The following is a 23,461-nucleotide window of genomic DNA, read 5'->3' as shown; positions in this document are numbered from 1 at the left end:
AAAAAAAAAAAAAAAAAAAAAAAAAAAAAAAAACCAAATAGAACAAATCAACAAAACTAGGAGCTGGTTCTTTGAAAGAATTAATAAGATTGATGAACCCCTGGCCAGAATTATCAAAAAGAAAAGAGAAAGGACCCAAATTAATAAAATCATGAATGAAAGAGAAGAGATCACAACCAACACCAAAGAAATGCAAACAATTATAAGAACATATTATGAGCAACTATATGCCAGCAAATTTGACAATCTGGAAGAAAGGGATGCATTCCTCGAAATCTATAAACTACCAAAACTGAGCCAGAAAGAAATAGAAAACCTGAACAGACCCATAACCAGTAAGGAGATTGGAGTATTCATCAAAAATTTCCCAACAAATAAGAGCTCAGGGCCAGACAGCTTCCCAGGGGAATTCTACCACACATTTAAAGAAGAATTAATACCTATTCTCCTGAAACTGCACCCCGCCAAAAAAAAAAAAAAAAAAAAAAAAAAAATAGAAATGGAAGGAAAACTTCCAAACTCATTTTATGAGGCCAGCATGACCTTGATTGCAAAACCAACAAAGACCCCATCAACAGGGAGAATTATAGACCAACATCCTTGATGAACATGGATGCAAAAATTCTCACCAAAATACCAGTCAATAGGATCCAACAGTACATTAAAAGGATTATTTAACATGACCAAGTGGGATTTATTCCTGGGCAGCAAGGTTGGTTCAACATCATCAAATCAATCAATGTGATACAATACCTTAATAAAAGAAAGAGAACCATATGATACTCTCAGTAGGTGCTGAAAAAGCATTTGACAAAGTACAGCATCCTTTTTTTGATGAAAACTCGTCACAGTGTAGGCCTAGAGGGTACATACTTCAATATCATCAAAGCCATCTATGACAAACCCACAGCAAATATCATTCTCAATGGGGAAAAACTGAGAGGTTTTCCCCTAAGGTCAGGAACACAGCAGGGTTGTCCACTATTACCACTGCTATTCAACACAGTACTAGAAGTCAAGGGCACCTGGGGGGCTCAGTGGTCAGGTCATGATCTCAGGGTCCTGGGATTGAGCCCTGCATCAGGCTCTCTGCTCAGCAGGGAGCCTGCTACCCCCATCCCCTGCCTGCCTCTCTGCCTAATTGTGATCTCTGTCAAATACATAAATAAAATATTAAAAACAAAACAAACAAAAAAACATAGTACTAAGAGTACCAGCATCAGCAACCAGACAACAAAAAGAAATAAAAGGCATCTGAATCAGCAAAGAAGAAGTTAAACTCTTACTCTTTGCAGATGATATCATACTCCATGTGGAAAACCCAAAAGACTCCACTCCAAAACTGCTAGAATTCATACAGGGATTCAGTAAAGTGTCAGAATATAAAATCAATGCACAGAAATTGGTTGCATATTTATACACCAACAGCAAGACAGAAGAAAGAGAAATTAAGGAGTCAATCCCATTAACAATTGCACCCAAACCATAAGATACCCAGGAATAAAACTAATGAAAGAGGCAATGAATCTTTACTCAGAAAACTATAAAGTACTCATGAAAGAATTTGAAGAAGACACCAAAAAAATGGAAAAATGTTCCATGCTCATGGATTGGAAGAACAAATATTGTAAAAATGTCTATGTTACCTAAAGCAATCTACACATTGAATGCAATCCCTATCAAAATAACATCAATTTTTTCAAAGAAATGGAACAAATAATCCTAAAATTTATATGGAACCAGAAAAGAACCTGAATAGCCTTAGGAATGTTGAGAAAGAAAGACAAAGTTGGTGGCAACACAATTCCAGACTTCAAAATCTATTACAAAGCTGTCATCATCAAGACAGTATGATACTGGCACAAGAACAGACATATAGATCAGTGGAACAGAATAGAGAGCCCAGAAATGGACCCTTAACTCTATGGTCAACTAATCTTCAACAAAGCAGGAAAGAATATTCAATGGAAAAAGGACAGTCTCTTCAACAAATGGTGTTGGGAAAATTGGACAGCCACATGCAGAAAAATGAAACTGGACCATTTCCTTCCACCACACACAAAAACAGACTCAAAGTGGATGAAAGACCTCAATGTGAGAAAGGAATCCATCAAAATCCTTGAGGAGAACACAGGCAGAAACCTCTTCAACCTCAGCCACAGCAACTTCTTTCAAGAAACATCGCCAGAGGCAAGGGAAGCAAGGACAACAATGAACTATTGGGACTTCATCAAGATCAAAAGCTTTTGCATGTAAAGGAAACAGTCAACAAAACCAAAAGACAACTGACAGAATAGGAGAAGATATTTGCAAATGACATATCAGATAAAGTCTTATATCCAAAAGTCTATAAAGACCTTACCAATTCAACACCCAAAGAACAAATAATCCAATCAAGGAATGGGTAGAAGACATGAACAGACATTTCTGCAAAGAAGATATCCAAATGGCCAGCAGACATATGAAAAAGTACTCAACATCACTTGGCATTAGGGAAATACAAATAAAAAACAGAGTGAGATACCACCTCACACCAGTCAGAATGGCTAAAATTAACCAGTCAGGAAACAACAGGTGTTGGTGAGGATGCAGAGAAAGGGGAACATTCCTACATTGTTGGTGGGAATGCAAGCTGGTGCAGCCACTCTGGAAAACAGCATGGAGGTTGCTCAAAAAGTCAAAAATAGAGCTACTCTATGACCTCGGGCCTATATATATATAGGCTCTCCTATATAGGCTACCCATGAGCTTAGACACACACAAACACACACACACACACACAAACACACGATGGAATACTATGCAACCATCAAAAAAGAAACTCTTGCCTTTTGCAGTGATGTGTATGGAACTAGAGGGTATTATGCTGAGTGAAATAAGTCAATCAAAGAAAGAAATTATAGTATGATCTCTCTGATATGAGGAATTTGAGAGACAGGGCGGGTGTTGTGGGGGCTTGGGAGGGAAAATAATGAAACAAGATGGGATTGGGGTGGGAGACAAATCATAAGAGACTCTCGGGAAAGAAACTGAGGGTTGCTGGGGCGTGGGGAGGTAGCAATAAGGTGGCTGGGTTATGGACATTGGTGAGGGTAAGTGCTATGGTGAGTGCTGTAAATTATGTAAGACTGATGATTCATAGATCTGTACCCCTGGAGCAAATAATACATTATACATTATATGTTTAAAAAAAATCCACAAATGTCTGCTATGTATGAACCTCCAGCTTCTTCTACTTGGTGACTTCTGAAAACACATGATAATGATAGAGGAACCACAAAAAGGAAATAGCCCAGATCCAGAGATCTCTCTCAAGGAAAATATCTGAAATCAGAAACATTCACTTGGACTTCATATGAATGGAAAACAAATTTTATTTAGAATAATGTTAGAGGTTATTGTTTACTAACCAGCATTTCCCTAATAAGTATATCAATTTTTCCTTCACTTGGTAATTCTGATAATATTTTTTGTTTGTTATAAGAAAATTAAACCAAGCAAAATATCTCATAAATAATTGGATATTTCTTTTTCCAATATTACTTGATAACAGTGATGGATATAAACATTCCAAATATTTAGTTTTATTTCAATAAACCTGAATTTTGTATATCTCTTTCCTAACTTCACAGTTACCCTAATTGACTTATTTTGCCAATACATCTCTCATTCACTCACCATTCACCTGTCAATATGCATTGAATACCTACTATGATAGCATAATTACTTGCCTACTGATGTTTATTGAAATGTAATATGTGCTAAGATGAAGATAGTCACTTTTACAAAACTTCATGACTTTAAAAACATATTTTTTTTCTGAATCTATATTTGAGGAAAAAATGCAAATAAGATCTTTTGAATCAGATCTTTATGAGAATAGGCCATCCATTTTCCATGGACACTGTAGGCTCCCATGTCTTTAGTTGAAAAATATTTATTGATCAGTTACTAGGTGTCTGTGATGCAATTACTGAGAACAAAATAATCAACAAAATAAGCAAAGTTTCTCCTATTATATAGCTTGTATTTTAAGTAAAAGAATCAGCATTAACTAATTAATACCAATTAGTAATAAGTGGCTTAAAAACAAAACTTTGTGAGATAAATAATAAGGTAAAATAGGGGAGACTCTTTTAGAGGGTGTGGCCAGGGAAGTCTTCTCTGATTAGGGGTGTGAATTAATGTGAATATCTGAGGAAAGAGCATGCAATGCACAAAGAACAGTGGTACAAGGCACTGAGACAAGAACATGCTTCATATGTTTGAAAAACAGCAAAGTGGGCAGTGTGAATAAAGAAATTAATAGAAGGCTATCAGTGAATAGAAGTGAGGTCACAGGCATAGGCAGGAATGAGATCATGTAAGTTAATTTGTTTGTTGCTGGATTTGGAATTAATTCTTTGAGTGATGGAAAGCCACTGAAAATTTAATATTTAGAGTATAAAATGATACGGTTTGACTTATATTATTAAGGATTAAGTTAATGTTATATAAATAGTAGACTCTTAAGAGAGTTTGGAGAAGAGGAAAGAATGGAAGCTGTGGTATCAGTTGGAAACCAGCAGCAGTCTAGGCAAGAAATAATATATATTGGCCTAAAGTACAAATGGCAGATATTGTAACTACAGGTTATTTTCAGGATATGTTTGGAAAGCAGAGCCTATGATATATGCTGATAGACTAAATGTTTGGAGTGGGGAAAAATGTAATCAATGATTGCAAAGTTTTTGTTTCTATCAGTGGGGTTAATAGTGGTGCCACTTATTAATTTGAAGAACACTGGTGAAGACCAGTTAGGAATCAGAGGCAGATCAAGATTTTTTTTTAACGTACTTTAACCTTGATCCAGACATGGATATAGAGTAGGAAATTGCAGATATGAGTATCTCCTGAGGCAGAATTACCCTGAAATCATTTCAGTTAAGTAGGAAATTATGATTCAAAGGAAACTAGTATTATCTCATAGACATTCTCTGTAATTCTCCAGTTGTAATGCCAAAAATTGGCAGAGGCTAGATTCATATGTAGGCACTGAGGCTCCAAAGTCCATATTCAATAATCACTATGCTATGTTTTTTTCCTTTACTTACATCTTCAACATTTGATATGAACAGTTCTACTGTATAGTTGATTGTTTTAGATAATAAAATTAAAACATTCTTCTACTTTACTAGCCTAGTGAACATCACTATCAATTAAATTTAATGATTATTAACAATGTGTTAGGATCTAGGCAAAACAATGTTTATTCTTGAAATGAACTTAGAACCCAATGGATTATTATTTATCTTTCTATAGACAGTAACATTTGAAGACATAATGTACTTCATCCTTATATTCTATTTGAAGTGATCAGTATGTAATGTAGCATAGAAAAAAAAATCTCAGTGGTAATAATCAGTTTCATCATATCAATCTAATTCTGTGGTTTGATCTACTTTCCTTAGAACTGGAAGGCCAAATTTACTCTTTAAAGTTTACTAAAATAATTGACAGCTTGAATTTTTCCCACTATCAAAATACACATTATTAATATATTTTATTGTTTATATAGCAAACTGTCTACATAATTTGTGGAGACCAGTGCAAATGAAAATATAGAGCCTCTTATTGAAAAATGGTTAATTATTAACTCAACAGCAGTAGGACATTACAGTATGTACGTGTGTATATGGGTGGGTATCTTCTAATGGCAGGGTCTTGTGCAACTCCCAAGTCACATACCCATGATGTTGGCTGGCTTATAAATACTAATTTTATCAGACTATATAATAGTGGATTTATCTACTTGTAGCTTGAGGCTCTTTGAGAATTTGCTCAGGATTGTATTTACCTTCTTAAATTGAAATAACTTTTTGATAATTGGAAGAAACAGTTCAGATGACTGTTAGGCTATATTCATGACATGGTGTTCCTTATAGAATTATAAAGGAAACATATATACATTCTTATATACATTTCTTATGTGGTATAGGTTTACCTCATCAACTACAGTTCTAAGAAGCAATAAACTCTTCCTAGTTTCATATAAAGTGACACTTTCGATTTATGCTAATTAGAACTGTCATGTTTCATTTGGAAAGTCTCAGTAAACTGAAATTCTTTTCAAATAATTTCTCCTTTCTGGCAAACTTTTGGATTAATTACATCATTTTCAATTCTATAAAATTTTTATTATATAAATAAGTTTTTATTATAATTATATATATAATTTATATTATATATACATATTACATATAATTATAATAATTATATAAATAAATAAATATTTTATTATATAAATCTCTATAAAATATAAATTCTACTACATAAAATTCTCAGGTCTTATGTTATAAATCAATGTCCAGGCTACAAAACCAGTAACCAATAATTTACGTCTAGTTAGTATGTTTCTCTCATAACTTGTTGATTAGATAAAGGGAAACAAAAAGTTCCATGTTGTTGATTCAGTGTTGCTCTCCTGTAAAGGATACTTGGCAAATTTCTGTACATGGTTATCTAACTGGATTGAGAGATGAAAGGTAAAGAAGGTGTCAACCTGAATGTGAGAATAGTATTCAAAGATAGAATCATTCACCCACAAAATAATAAAATAATCTATATTAATGATCAGAGATAAAATGTTAAAAATACTTTGACATAAAATATGTAATATTGAGATACTTTTATGCTATTCAATTGGACTAGATATTTTATTTCTCATTTTTCTAGAATTTCCTATATAATATTAATTTGTAGTGTCCATACCAATAATTAGAATTGTTTATTGTATGACTGTATACCAACTTGACTTATATGTCTTTACCAGCATAGTAAAAATGTCTTTGACCACTCTTCCCTGAACATCCAGGGCTAGTATGATGTCTGGGACATAGTTACATGGTTGGTGGTCAGTAAACACTTGTTGGAAAAAAATAAAAAATAAAAAATAACATGCCTTTAAAAATGCATTTTATCTAGATACTTCCCCATTTTCCTTTTCCTATGAACTTGAAGCTCCATCGAAGACTTTATGTTAAGTAAAATAAACCACAAAAATACAAATATTGTATGATGCCACTTACATGACGTACCTGGAGTAGTCAAATTCAGAACAGAAAGTAATGTGGATGGTGGTTGTCAGAAGCTGGGAGAAGGGGAGAATGTGAAGCTGTGGTTTAATAGGTATAGAGTTTTAGTTTTGCAAGATGAAAAGAGTTCTGGAGACTGGTTGCACAACAATGTGAATGTACTTAACATGACTGTACACTTAAAATGATAAAGATGGCAAATTGCATGTTATGTATATTTTTACTGCAATTAAAATTTTTAAAAAATTAAAACAAAACAACAACAACAATTCCATCCTTCTTGTAAAACTCTCATCAGATAAGAAATCAGGATTTTGGAATAGTAGTCTGGTGAAATATCCTTTGGATTTCCAAATCCTGAAGACTAGTGTTGGTTTATGTGACCAAAACTTTACAGACTCATGTGAACTTTGTGATCTAAGAAGGATGTAACCTAAGCATTCAACTTCCAAAAATAAAACCTTCTCATGTAGTATTCTAAATGTGAGAGAGTCCCTCCAGCGATGATCATCTAAACTGTTCTGTGAAAGATGGTTCAGTAGTTAGACATGAAGAAATAAGTCTGATCTATGCATGTCCTCTGTACAGAGCTCATCGTAATGGATGCACATAGGTAGTTCCAAAGATGACATGAATCATCCCTCTGCCTAGGCTAAGTGTGGCACTAATCCTAAATGGATACTTGCATTTATTCTCTATCTCAAACATCTATGAAAAATGTGGCAAGCTCTCAAGAAACAAACAGTGCTAGAGTTCTTTTCTTCCTGCATGATGACTTGACAAAACAACAGTAATTCCCATTCCTTCATTGTGCACTTCTTTCTCTTCTTCCTTCATTTGGGTGAAAGATGTGGCTGGATAGGCTACCTATTCCTTGAACTTGATGCATCATGTTTTTCTATTTCTTTCTCTCTCTGTGTGTCTCATCATCATTATCACCTCTCTCTATCAAGTTTAAGCTAGTACATCCAGAATGACTTCTGAGTACCCTTCCTGGAACTCTGGAATATGGTCCTTTTTATATTAAATTCTAGTTTATCCACAATATCATTCTGTGAAAATTTTAAATGTTCATTTCTATAGGAAGATTATAATGAGGATTTCTGTCAGGGAATAATTACAGTGTGCAGCTGTAATTATTTTTTGAAAACTGTTCAAAATCTTTTTGAATGTGTTGGCCAGTTCAAATAATTTCCTTTTCTTTCTCTCAAATAAGGTTCATGATTAAAAACAGAATCCTAAACAATGGACAAAAGCTATGGGTCCATAGTTCCATGAGGCCACATAAAGTCTGAAGAACACTAATTTGTGGAATTTTCATTTAAGTAGAAACACAGTAGCCCCATTTAAGTTTTATGGTGTAAGATAAGAAGCACTTCGGCAATGCCTGATAATGAGGCCTCTATTTTCTTGGAGTGAGGTCTCTTCTTGCGTGGAAGATAACTCTATTTCCTCTCATTGAATTTGGCTACCATGTCTTCACGGTATTTGCATCAGTGGAATTTTCTCTGAAAATACAGGTTCACTGCTTTTCTATACAAGTGAATTTTTAGGAACAATTTCTAAGGGAACTAACAAATGAAGAGATATAAAGATCCTGTGGACTCTACTGAATCAGACATGTTTCCTGATCTGGTAATCAGAATATTTAAGAAAGACAAGGAGAAAGCACAACTCAGGGGAAAAGCCAAGATTAATACTAGAAACAAATGTTCAGGAGGATAATGGGGCAAGAGATTGAGGGACACTATTTTAGAGGCAAGCCCTCAAAAATATATTTACTAACTACATAATATGTGCCAGGGTTATCTTTAATTTATTATTATTGTTTTTTTAAATTTTATTTATCTATTTGAAAGTGAGAGAGAGCATGAACAGGGAGAGGGAAGGGCAGAGTGGGGAGAGAGAAGCAGATTCCCTGCTGAGCTGGGAGCCCAATGCAGGCTCCATCCCAGGACCCTGGGATCATGAACTCAGCCAAAGGCAGACACTTTACCACTCAGGCATCCCTAGAGTTATCTTTTAAAATAAAAGTCTTACTAGAATATGCTTAGCTTAATAAATTGACAGTGGGTTACTACTTTTCTAGGAAAAAGTAAAAATGATTTAGCCCAGCACACACACCCACTGGCCATTTCTAAAAACATATTTTTATTTTGTGTCACTTTTTTTCACATATACTATAATTACTAGTTCAAATATATCGTTTTCCTTCCTGAATCCCACTACTGCCACATATTCCCATCCTGAACCAGGGAAAATAGATACCCAAATTTTTTGACTCAACTCAACATTCTCTTGGAAATTCTATGTTCCTTTAAATACATCATCTATGCTTTCATGAAATATTGTGTAGACCCTAACTGTGGCTATTATCTGTCATATTGTTGTTTGACATGTTCTTCACTCCCAGTAGACTGTAACTTTTTAAGAGCAAAAAACAGTCCTTAAGTGTCTAGCTTAGCATTAGAGATCACAGGCTACTAAAGGAAACTCTTGGAGAGCTTGTGGTATCAATCTATGTAAGTCTATTTCATGTTGGGTTAAAAGATGAGAGTAGTAGTTCTCATAAGTTAGAGACCCCCAAACCTTTGATTTAGTCAAATTGATTAGAAGTGTTGAATTGGAGTCTTGGGACAAGATGTTCACATTACTCAGTTTCCACCGAAGTTCACAGGTGACAAAAAAATCCTGTGGCCTCCAATGGGTTTGTAATTTGTAATTTGAGAATCTGTAAATTTTAATTACTAAATTAAAGGTACAATTTGATAAGTAAGCTATATATTTGAATATGAATTATATATAAAAATTACTCAGACCAATATACATAAATCATGTTTCTAATATATTTGTAATAAAGATATTTAAAATTTTTCCCCCTTTTTCTATACTGGTAAATGTACCTGTACATAAAAAAACATAAATTACATTTTGGGGGGGTGGGAGTATAGATGGATTGGATTAAAATTCTCTTTGTAATAAATTTGCTCTGAATACTTTTATAATGTTTTCACATTTAAAAAAATGAGAAAACTAGAAGTCCAATTCAATTTTTAGGAATAAAATAATTTTTATAGCAATAAACATATTTTGATAGAAGGCATATATGGATAGAGTACCTCCAAATTCTAAGTGGATGGAATTTTATCAACTTTCTACAATGAGTAAATTCCATTACATGTCATTATTTTGATTCTAATCAAAGAGGTACTAATGAGTTTTTAACAATACATATAGATACTGAGTTTTGAATGCAGAGATAGTTTGAATTTTTAATTATAGGCTTGACTGTGGCACAGTTCATGTTGGAAATGCCACTAATTTAAATTGAAATAATGTGTGTTTGATTGCATTTAGTTGAGTTCAACACAACAACATTGAGAATCTATTCATATCAGAATCATTTAATAACTATCATATTCATTACAAGTGAAAATTGTGACCGATACAACTGTATCTCTGAGTTTCTAACTGCCAATAACATCCTCATTGTTTCTAAATTCTCTGACTCTGAGACCACTGTCTAAGAATCACCATTCCTAGAATCTGATCCCTGACTCAGAGTCCGGTAGGTACAAGTACTAGGAAAAGGGCCATCAAGACATCTCAGAAGTCAAATGCACTGGGCTAATTTACTATTTCAGGAAGAACTGATGAAACTAATAGATAACTATAGGTTTGCCAAGGTAAACATCCAGGATTCCTTAGTTGTCATTTGAGAGCTGGCAACCAGAAAGTTAAAACTTTATTTCTGACCCTAAATACATGTACTGTTTAGGGCATCTTTCCCCAGTCACAGAATGTTCCACTACTGTTCATGAGGAAAGACATTTATTTCATGGTTCATTTCCTAATGCCTGCAATGGAAATAATGTTTTCATCTTCTGAATCCATATAATTCTTATTTGTTTACACCTATGCCACTAATCTCTTTCTAATCTGTGTTATAGTTGTTTCTATTCATGTTTTATCTCCTCTTGTTCAACTCCTTAAATCACATTTCAAATAGTTCTATTAATCTAAGTCCAATAATATACATATACTAAGTGCTAAAAGAATATGTGTAATAACATAGTCTTTTAAAATACTTCACCTTCCCTATCCTTCCACTTGCACTCCTTGTAAATAACTTGCAACCTTCCATTCCTATTGTCTGTGTGGCAACTTCAATCTACACCAAATCATACTTGTCACACTTGTTGTTCAGGCTTGCTTTCCTGTTGGAACTCTTTTCTGAACCAGTTTAATGAAGTGGGACTCTCTACCTTTGACATCTATAACATCTTGTACATGTCTTTATCAAAACACATTTGTTAATAAATATCATTTGTCCATCTCTCTTTGGGCTGCTATTATATGCCAACCAGAGAGCCACAGTTGTGTGTGTGACACATGATTCATCACAATATTGGTGATTTTATACTTTTCTTCATGCATATCCTTTAAAACATAAAGGTACAATCTTCATTTTAAAGCATTAAACAGGATGGTTTCTGGACACTACTAAGGCCATCTATTTTCTATAACACACTGGGACAATACATGTTCTATCTCCCTTCAGACTGAAGTGGGTTAGGCTTATAGTTAGCATGGTTTGAAGTTGGTTTTCACATTCTGAGACTATGCATACAGTCCTCCCCTTACTTGGGAAATGCAAGTGCAAATGATATGAAAACAGTTACATAAGGTAAGACCAAAAAAAAAAAAAAATCAAGCCCTATGGTACAAGGATACCAACATCTAAAATAAATCAAATGCAGCAAGCAAAATATGCTGTGCTGAGCATTTGTGTCCCTGAGCTGCATGGAGAGGGAAAGCAACGGGTCTTATTCTTCCCTATAGATTGACTCTTTTCTTAGTTTCATTTATTTTTAATTAAAGGGAAAAAAAAAGCTAAACCAGGTGCATTGATTATGAATTAAAGAAGACTTCTAGGCCACATGGGAAGCTGTAAAATCCTACTGTTTTCAGTGGCAATACCAGAAAAAAGCAGGGAAACAGAGAGATTGGTGTTTATCACAAAAAAAAAAAATGCAGTAGATGTGTGTTATCATATTTCCTCCTGCTGCTTAGCCTGCATTTAATTATTTATAGATTAAACTGGCAGATGTAAAATGCACAGTGCCGTTTGTTATAATGTAAAAACCATGTGAAATAAGAAATTTTGGTGTAAAAATATAAAAGAATTTTTGAAGAAATTATAGGAGTTAAATCCTTTTTAGTATGACTGTGTTTGCCAAGAGAAATTTGAGCAATAGCTCATGGTAAGAACAGCTAGAACTAGAGTGGAATGCAGAATAGAACCTTTTCTGATCTACTAGCTATACATAAATGCTTTAACCTCTTTATTTCCATATCTGTAAAATAGGGATAACAATGATTCTTATGTCACAACATTTTTTAAACATTAAATGAGGCAATGCATCCAAAATACTTAGTCTGGTAAATAGTTACTGCTTCACCAATGATAACTAACTTTGATGGTATCTTATGGCTCAAATGGTATTTTACATCATTTTATTAGTATCGAAAAGATTTATATCTTTAATGGTGGATGGCACTGCATCTAATCTGTACTGAAAATTTATTTAATGTTAAACACCAAAATATTTATAGTCTTACCCATGTTCTTGTTCATTTGGTAAATATTTATTTAGAATGAATCTATGCAGTATCCATGTGGAGAAAAGAGGCAATAAGATGTGCATAGTTACTGTTCTAATGGAGCTTTTTATTGGAGAGGAGAGAACAGAACAGGGTGGAGACAAGAGGAGGGACAGGAAAAGGAGGGGTGGAGGGGAGAGTCTGTTCACATATTAAATATAGAGACACAAAACAGTTGATGAATTACAGTTTTGGCAATTGCTATGAAAACAAATTATACCTAGTTGCTTATGAAAATTGGAAAGGATACAGCATTTTAGAAGACAGTGGCAGTTTCTGATATAAGTAGCCACACTTTTTCATACAACTCAGCAATTGCCCATTCCCCAGTGTTTACTGAAATGAATCAAAAACTTATGAATGCACTAAAACCTGCACACAGATGTATATGTCAGCTTTATTTATAATTGCCAAAACATGGAAGCAACCAAGATGTACTTTTGCAGGAGCATAGATAAATTGTGGTACATCCAGTTAATGGAATATTATTCAGAACTAAAAAGAAATGAGCTATTAAAGTATTAAAAGGCATGGAAGAAATGTAAATGCATATTATGAAATGAAAAAAAAAACTAAAACTAATCTAAAATGGCTATTTTATTATTCTAACTATATGACATCCTGGAAAAAGAGAAGCCAAGGAGACAATAAAAAAGATCATTGATCACTGAGAATTAGAGGGGTGAGAGAGATGAATAAGTAAATCGCAGGATTTTTGGGGCAGTGAAAACACTTCATATGGTACTATAATGGTAGATACATATCATTATTCATTTATCAAAACCCATAGAATGTACAACACCAAGAATTAACCCTAATGTAAACTACAGACTTTGGATAATAATGTTGTTCTTCAATTATAACAATTCTGGTGGGGGGATGTTGGTAGTGGGGGAAGCTATGGAATGGATTCAGCCTACACTTTTATTTTGAAAAGTAGTCCAATAATATCTTCTACCCACACCCCCACCAATATAGCATGGAGGTATTTATCTCAATAATAAGCAAATAAAAGGTATGGTGTAGAGGAAAGAATACCAGTCTGTAAGTGTGGGCATTAAAAAATCTGTTCCCAGGGCACCTGGGTGGCACAGTGTCTGACTCTTGGTTTTGGCTCAGGTTGTGATCTCAGGGTAGTGTGACTGAGCCCCACCTCAGGCTCCACACTCAGCACAAAGTCTGTTTGAGATTTTCTCTCCTTCTCCCTCTGCTCCTCCTTCTTGTATGCTCTCTCAACCTCTCCTTCTCTAAAATAAATAAATAAATCTTAAAAAAAAATAAAATTCTGTTGCCAACTCTCCAATGGACTAACAATGTTATCTTTGGTGATTTTGCAGTCTCATGCTATAGATTTGGAAACTGAGGCTCAAAGAAATTTCCATCTAACTGGGGTCTAAAATATCAAGCCTATTCTCTTCTGTAGCAGAAATATATTCTAAGTTTCTATGAAAATATAAACATTACTCTGCTAACCATGTTTAAACAAAACACACATAAAGATAAGGGGTGGACAACCATTACCCATATTTTCTAAATAGCTCAAGAGGATAATCATAATTCTACTGTATTTCATTTATCAATATTAATGGCTATTCTGAGAGATTTAGATTATGCATAATGGCTGTGCTACATGTCTATTATATAAATTGTAGGACAAGTTGCTGTTTTCAATATTATATTTCTGAAAATATTTAAACTGCATTTCTCATAACAAACTATATTTATTTAATACAGAGGGTATCCTCTTTGCATTTTTTTAAAGATTTTATTTATTTATTTGACAGAGGGAGAGAGATAACAAGTAGGCAGAGAGGCAGGCAGAGAGAGAAAGGGAAGCAGGCTCCATGCTGAGTAGAGAGCCTGATGTGGGGCTCGATTCCAGGACCCTGAGATCATGACCTGAGCTGAAGGCAGAGGCTTTAACCCACTGAGCCACCCAGGCGCCCCTTTGCATTTTAAAATACATGTTTTTATTCAGATTTGCACCTTCCCTCCTCCAAAGCCATTCTACACCTTGGGTTATAAAATACTAAGTTACTGTATTGCTTAAAATGCTTAGGGCACACATCTCTGTTTACAGTGAAACTAGTCCCGATAAGCAGATTTTTAAAAACTGGTTATTATATGTTTAGCATTCTCATTAGCAATACTGAGAAATCCCTCAGTGTAGGCTTCCAATATGAGGTACAGATGAAGACTTAACATTTTTGGTTAAGACTTAACCTTTCTAATCTTGAGAGGAAGTCATAATCTTTGTCCTTGAGAAAGCTCTTCTAATGACTCCTTTACTCAGGGTTTGTCAGTTGTCTTATTATTTTTAGCCTTAATACTATAAACTGTATATTAGTTAATGTCTTCATTTCTTTCAGCATACAGTTTCCTGCATTTTGAACCCACTGGTGACTGCTGTATTATCCCTTACACATCTGTCTCCACTCAGATGAAAACTTTCTTTTGGTAAGAAATTCAAACTAATGAATTTTTATTTGAGGATCTTGTATAGTGCTCTGCACACGATATATGCTCATAATATGTTAAGGCAAAGCATCAAATTTCCTTTAAAGGAGCATTGTTTTTGTTTGTTTGTGCATACAAGTGTCTACAAATGGACCTGTCCTCTTTTCCATAATTAGAATGTAAGAATAGTGTGTGTTCGTGTATATATGCCTTTCAAATATTTTGCTATGGTGAGTGTCCAAAGGATGTGTTGGGTTTTTATTTTTTTAGATGTGTTTTGACTAATCAAATATAATCAATAATTTGAGCTCAAATATGAATAAATGTCAAAGCAATAAAACACCTCTTTTAAAAAAAGGAACTATGAATTTAAGTACTGCACTTTTGCTTACTTCCTATATGGAAACACATACATTTTAATTCTTTAATAGGATGAATCTTGGGATCTTGAACACAGTAAATACTTGTAAATATTCATTAACAGTATCAGTGACTTTATATCATTAAAAATAAACACCAGAACCAGGGATAAACATCAAATCAAACAATATGTCTTGCTATACTGTGTATTGTTTTTAGGTCTGTTTGGAAGATGACATTTAAAAATCAGATATTGCAAATAGACTGTACTGTTATAGAGCTCAAGCATTTTCTTCTCATTCAGAAAATAGATTTTTCCTTCCCCCCCATTTTGTTGCATACAAATATAGTTTCTAGACAACACAAAAATCCATTTTAATTTAAAGAATGCTATTAACACTTTTATTGACTATCATTTGCAAAATGCAATAGTATGACCCATTGACAGTCACCAGTTAATGTATGGATCAATATTGTTTGGTAGAAATTCATTTACTGAGGAAGAAATGAATAATGCTGATCAAACTAAAAAGTGAGGAAGATCATTTGTCTTAAATTTTCTTAACAAATCCAGGACATCCAATAAATTATGTTCTGTCACTTAAATTCTTTTACAGAGCAGTTGAATTTTAGAATAATGTAAGTCCTTTAATGTTTCGATTCATTTTTACAATTGGATCTGCGAAAAAGAACATTCTACACTAATGATCAGTTTGTCAGAGATTATCACAGCTCTAAACATTATAAAAACCTGAGAGTTCAAGTCTTTAATGTTATCTACCAAAAATTAATTTTCTGAAATAAAGAAGAAAATAGATTACCATCCCCCTGTCAAATAGTGGCTATTCACTTCACACATTATTCTTCATTATCAAACAAATAATAATTGTAGTAATATAATTTTCTCTAATCTCGCAAACATACAGCTGAGTTAACATTTTTATATGACTATATAATTAGTGAGGGTTTTTAAAATAGCTTAAATAGAAGGAATATAGAATGTGGCATCTTTCTGAAGATCTGTTTGAAGAAGGACATCAGAAAGAAGTTTAGGTTAAAATAAACAGACTTAATGTAAAGAGAATTCCTACAAGTTATTTCAATAAAAGGCTTCAATAAAAGGCTTATAAGTTTTGCTGTATCATTATAATCAGAAATCCAATGCTCAGATATTCCCAGTAATTTGATATATTGTTATGCATTTTAACAGAGATCACATGTGATGCTGTATCAAGTGGAATACATATTTGTGCAAGATAATTTATTTTCTCTATGCTAGTGGAGAATCTGATTGCCAGTTGAATTGGCATCTTTTAAGCATTCCATGAAAATCTCTAGCAACTCTGGTAAATAGAACAATCATTTGATTGTTACCTGGGAAATGTAATTAGAATAAGGAAATCAGTTTTCTTAAAAGACACATTGAATTTCATGAATGAAGGAAAATTCATTTATTTTCCTTATTAAATATATTCATAAGTCCTTTCATTCTTAAAAACAATCATAAGATTTTGAATTTTGGTCCAGCTTGTGAGAGGCTTGTAAATCATCCCTCCCTTCTTCAAAAGCACAAAAAGTTATATAAAGTAACAATCAAGAACTCTTCTTAGATCTGTCAGAGAACTGTCACAGAGCAAACTGCTCTCTGCCAGATGGGTGGGACAGTTGGGCAGATACAGAGAATCACAGCTCAGGAGAGCAGAAACTCAGGAGCAGAAACCACAGTTAGAGCCAGTACCAGTATGTAATTGTCAGAATGCTGGAGGTCCAGTGTGGACAATCTTGAGAGCTAAGAACTCCAGAGGTCTCCAGTCATAGGGGATCCTCCATACTTTCATTAGTTTTACCTCCAGGAATTCTACCAGGTTCTCTCAATAAAGATGGGAGAAAAGTCCCTCTATACTTCCAGTAAAAGGAGAGAAGAGCTGCTTTGAAATACTCCCAGAACTTTATGTTGTTCTTAACAAGTCCTGACCTGGAGAAGGATGATTTTACCAGAAGGATGATTTTACCAGATTTTACCTGGGAGAAAGGAAATACTCAATTCTAGCTCCATGCAGCTTTCTTGTCACATCTAAGGGCAAGGTAGACTGAGCAGAACATGTGAAGGTCACAGCCCAGAGGTAAGGCACAGAGTCACTGAAAGACTGAGACCTAGTCATGGAACTGTTGAAAGCTTGCCCTCCCTCCACACCTTAACAACATCAATAGGACTCCTTTATAATAACAAAGGGTTATAACTGAAAGAGACAGACATCTCAGGTCTACTGAGGAAGTCCTAAGAAAACCCAATGGTTACAGGGGAGACCAAAACAAGGATATCAGGAGAAAATATAGCCTGTGACATCTGTAGCAACAGCAAATAGTAAACATGGCTTGATTCCTAGCCAGATAAAAACAGTCTTATACCAAAGATCTACTTACATTAGTTACTTATATCCAACACATCGTGTCTGCCTATAACTATAAAATTATAAGGCATACCACAAGATGAAAAGTACAATTTGAAGAGAAAGCACCAAAACCAGACTCAGATATGCAAGATATTTTGCAATTATCAGACTAGAAATATAAAACAACTATGATTAATATGTTAAGATACTGATAAAACAACCCCAGCAATGATGACAAAAATAAGACCATTATATTCTGTGCTTTTAAGGATACTAAAATTATACCTACTTGAGCTCACTGACTATCAGAGTGGGCATTTTATTCTAAATATTTATTATAAATATTTTATTTAGTCTCTTTCCATCTATTCTGCTGGTAGAATGCCATGACCTACATCCTGTGAATTGTCCATATTTCCTAGGATCACTGTTTTCATGTTCACCAAACATGCAGACATAATACTTAATCCTAAAACAAAGCAATTTACTTGTCTTTTAATCCATCTAACTGCTTTGTTTCTTGAGGTTCTCTCAAATTTTATATCTTTCTGTGAATGACATTCCTTTTTTAAAAAATATAAGAAACCAATGAAGTTTGACATTTCACCATGATTATGATTCTTTTTTTTTTTTTTTTAAATTCCATTTACTCTCAGGATTAGTTGGAAAAGGGAGAAAGGAAATCTGAAAGGTGATTTTTCCAGTGATCTTATGCAATTGCCATACCTGTTTTCAGAATAGTTTTTTCATTCTACTCTTTTATTTCAATATTTATGATTCTAACTTGGTACTAACATTTCTCTCATTCCAACAAAGACTTTAAAGATTTTCTTTGATTCTCCTATAGTTCTTCAAAATATTTTGATCTTTGCTCCAATTAATAATTTATGTACTATTTACAAGGGTATACCTTTAAGTATATCTAATTTTAAATGTCTGTGATATGCATAACATTTAAACGTTAAATTCTTTTTCAATAAATCAAATTTTTTCTATATTTTCTAAGCATTTTAGAACATAACTAATACACTAAGTAGAATCTCTTTATAGCTTTTTATACAGAGAGTATCTCTTATGATTGTAAGTTTTTTAAGTTCTATTTTACCTTGCAGATATTTGAGTAACTAAAAATATCAATTTCAAATTAATTTACTAAATGCCTTACTAAAATATAGATTATTAGATCTGTAATACTTCCTTCCATTTAGTAGACTTGGGGTTTTATAAAACTACATATTTTTTAAGATTTTTGTATTTTCAATATACGCTAATGTACTTATCCTTCAGATTTGATTTTTTTTTTTTAACAGAGAGAGAGAGAGAGAGAGAGAGATCATAAGTAGGCAGAGAGGCAGGCAGAGAGAGAGAAAGGGAAGCAGGCTCCTCTCTGAGCAGAGAGCCCGATGTGGGGCTTGATCCCAGAACACTGAGATCATGACCTGAGTCGAAGGCAGAGACTTTACCCCATTGAGCCACCCAGGTGCCCCAGATATGATGTTTTTTATTAAAAGAGATAGCACAAGTTTTTTTTTTTTTAAGATTTTATTTATTTATTTTGAGAGAGAGAGTGCAAGTGGGGTGAGGGGCAGAGGCAGAGGGAGAGAGAGAATCTCAGGCAGACTCCTCATGGAGAGCAAAGCCTAATGTGGGCCTCAGTTCCAGGACCCTGAGATCATGACCTGAGCGGAAGTCAAGAGTTGGATGCTTAACTGACTGAGCCAACCAGGTTCCCCGAGATAGCATGAGTTTTAGTTGATTCATATTCCAGTGTGAAAGCATATATCCTGGGGATTAACTACTGAAAGGAATTTCTTTTTAAGATTTTACTTATTTATTTGCCAGAGGGAGTGTGTACAAGCAGGAGGAGCAGGAGGCAGAGGGAGAAGCAGGCTCTCAGCTGAGCAGGGAGCCTGATGAGGGACTTGATCCCAGAAACCTGGGATCATGACCTGTGCCAAAGGCAGACACTTAACTGACTGAGCCACCCAAGTGTCCCTGAAAGGAATTTTAAGGATACTTGGCAATAAATTCTTTGTGTTCAATAAAAAAAAAAATTATAAAATGAGCATTTATTTTTTAATTATTTAGGTTTCCATCTATCAGTCTGTACTGTCAGGAGAATTCAAATAAAGGATTTATTTCAATCTTTTCCTTTCTATTGATTCCTTAAGGAAGCCATTATTGGTATAATCTGAGGCATCATAAAATCAGCTTCTTGCAAGTCCCTCCCATATCCAGGTGTCAGGGTGCTAAAATTCTTCCTCAGAGATCATCTTTCTGTGATCACTAGGAAAAAACCTTTCCCAGGGCAAAGCCAGGAGGGGAGGACTGGAAGAAAAAGGAAGGCGACAGTTCTATTTAGTTTATTTCTCAGATAAGCTCTCTCAGACAAATGAACCTTGGGAATACCCTCTGAAAGGGAAAAGTATCTGACTTAAGTCCAGATTTTCTCATATTATTTTGTTCCGATGACAGTTATTGACCATTTTTCCATATAATTCCATAACTACTTATGGAGACTTCTGCTTCTGACCATTCCTTTCTCATCTTCCAGCTCTGAGCATCTGATTCTATTCATACTTATGCATTTTTTTAGCCAATAGGCAGGTCTCGCCTTCCCTTTAAGTCTGATTCCTTAATCTTGCACTGGGTCACCTGACTGTCCTCTCTAACTACTTAGCCTTTATATCATTTTAGACTGGTCTGTTTTTAATGATATGTATAAATATACATTTAAAATTCGTGACATCACAGTCTTGCCAACTGCTTGCTGTTCCCTTACTATATTCATGTACTGTGGTCAGTTTTAATAAAGATTGTGGTCAGAAGCTATCTTTTAATAGAGACACTTCTACCAAGGTAAGTCCATTCTGGTGTTAATGGAGTTCAGATCAGTCCAGACTTGCAAAGAAAGCAGATTCATCCTCCTTGAACATACAATACTCTGAGCCCAACTCTGGAAGCAGTGCTATGTCCTTGGGCAAAACAGAAGTTCTGCCAAGACTCTGACAATATTAAGTAATTCCTCTACTGGCATCCTCCTTCCAAATGCATTAAAACATTAAAGGACAATACATTAAGTGACTTGCACCTTAGTGAGAATCAATTTATCAGAATGCTTTTCTCCTGAAAGGAAAGGCTGAGGGTACATGTGATGAATGGACAAGAAGGGAAAGGGAAATGCTGAGAAGGAGTATGCACAGTCAGAGAAAGAGAAAAACGCTAATACTGACTTCTCCAACCTAATTTCCACCAGATAATTTTCTATTACTTACTGAATTTTAAAGACAAGGAAAAAAGTATCACAACAAAACCATCAATAATCTTTACCACAAATCCAGATATGCGTAAACATGTTGAGCCAAGGCCAGGTTCATTTTCTGCGCATATTCCATGAACACATAAGTTGGAAATGCACTCTTCAAGTCCATCCTCATAGTGATGTCCTGACTTTCCTGTAACACAAAGCATATGTTCAATTTTTAATAATAATCATAATAGCTTTTATATAGTTTATATATACTCTTCCTATTATAATTGGACTTGGTATTCTATATAAATTATCACAGTTTATCTTCATAATCATTCTATCAGGTAACTATTATTACAATCTCTATTCAGTAGATGAGAAAATTAAACTTAGAGAAGATAAATAACTTCCCCTAAAATCACATAGTTATGTAAAAATGGAAGCAAGTGTCTATAAAATAAAGTTTCGGCTTGTATCTATTGAGTTATTTTACATTACATATCCAAATATCTTTGTTTATTTTACCTTGGAATAAATATATAGAAGGCAATGGTATAAGCACACTCTATACTTCCATTAATTTATTAATTTTTAAAGACTTTATTTGACAGAGAGAGAGAGAGAGAGCAAGCACAAACAAGGGAGCAGCAGAGGGAGAGGGAGAAGTAGGTTCTCTGCTGAGCAGGGAGCCTGACGTGGGACCGAATCCCAGGACCCTGGGATCATGACCTGAACCATAGGCAGAAGCTTAGTGGACTGAGTCACCCAGGTGCCCGCTTACTTCCATTTAGTATGAATCTTAAATCCAGAGGAAAGCAACTGCTCTACTTTTCCAGATATAAAATGCTTTCTTATAAACTTGTAACATTTTATAGTTAGTATTTCTTAAGCTGTGATTCCACAGAATATAAATAATATGTCTATGTTCAGCTGACTATAAGCTATAAGAATTCTCTTTAAACATAATGATCTAATTTTTATACTAACACACTGTGTGTTTGTTTTTTTTTTTTTTTTTTTTGCTTTTGCCATTATTTTATCACCAACCTAGCAACCAACATGGCTAAACTATCCAAAAGATAATATCCAAACTACGGTTTACTAGGTACCCATTAAGAACATTTTTTAGAAACCATTGATTCTTTTCTATGAAGGATCTCTTTATAATGATTCTTAATATGTTTAAGAATATGTTAACTTAAATACACTATTTTACTTAGGGACAAATGTTTTTAGAGGCAGCTGTTACTAGCTTTTAAAACTTTATTTTTCTGGGGTGTCTGGGTGACTCAGTTGGTTAATGTTTGTTAAGTGTCTGCCTTTGGCTCAGGGTCATGATCCCAGGGTCCTGGGATGAGTCTTCGGTCATGTCAGACTCCCTGCTCAGCGGGAAGTCTGCTTCTCCCTCTCCTTCTGCACCTACCATCCAGTTCCACTCATGCAATCTCTGTCTTTCTCTCTCTCTCAATGATAAAATCTTAAAATAAGCTTTATTTTTCTATGTATTATCCAACAGGACTTAATCTGAACTCTGGCTATTGGAAATGGGTTTTTATTCTTGTTCCTACTTAGCAACCTATTCTTACTGTTCTTCCCTGATAAATTGTAAGAGAAAAATTACATAAGTATCCTGGGGTGCTTAGAAGTGATTTAGGGCAATATAACATTGTAAGAAGAAAAAACACAGCACAAGTTTAAAAGATTTGGCAAAGTTCAGATCAAACTTAGAAGGAGCTGCCAAAAGACTAATTTTACCAAAATTATATCCAAGACTCTTTTCACTTTGTAATGCTTTCATATGCTAGGTTGATTCTGTAGGCATCTCTACTACGGAGGCTATAAAAGGTGATACAGAAAAAACATTTTTGCAGAGCTTATAAAAAGCCACCATGACCAGTCACTCACATGGTTGAATCTCATCACATATTGTGAAGCATAAAAGCATATTCTATAAAAATACTTACATTCTGATAACTATTCTTATAAAAATCAAATACATGCAAGCTTAGTAACATTGCTTAGACATATACATATATATATATATATATACATACATATATATATAAATAATAAAGTTCTAAGGAACACTAAGAGAATGTTGAATATAAAGTTCAGAATATGGTGGGATAATATTGATGTGTTCAGTGAGGACTATAGAAGAGGCTGGAATTATTGCTAATATTTTGTTCCTTAAAGCAAATGGGAGGTACACAAATGTTCACTATATTATTTTATAAAACAAATATTCCTTCATTGTATATTCT

The 23,461-nt window shown here is 34.1% G+C and overlaps 1 protein-coding gene across 1 annotated transcript in view; it reads right to left on the bottom strand.

Moving 5' to 3' along the window:
- EYS (eyes shut homolog) overlaps nucleotides 1–23,461 on the bottom strand; it is a 1,652,140-nt gene that overhangs the window by 804,557 nt on the left and 824,122 nt on the right. The window contains 1 exon segment of the mRNA XM_032864581.1: nucleotides 21,278–21,402. Coding sequence (XP_032720472.1) covers nucleotides 21,278–21,402 — 125 coding nt within the window.

The sequence above is a fragment of the Lontra canadensis genome, unplaced genomic scaffold (genome assembly GCF_010015895.1).
Source record: "Lontra canadensis isolate GAN:19392208 unplaced genomic scaffold, GSC_riverotter_1.0 scaffold27, whole genome shotgun sequence".
Lineage (NCBI taxonomy): Eukaryota > Metazoa > Chordata > Mammalia > Carnivora > Mustelidae > Lontra > Lontra canadensis.
Note: the sequence above shows the minus strand (reverse complement) of the source record. Positions and strands in the feature narration are given on the sequence as shown.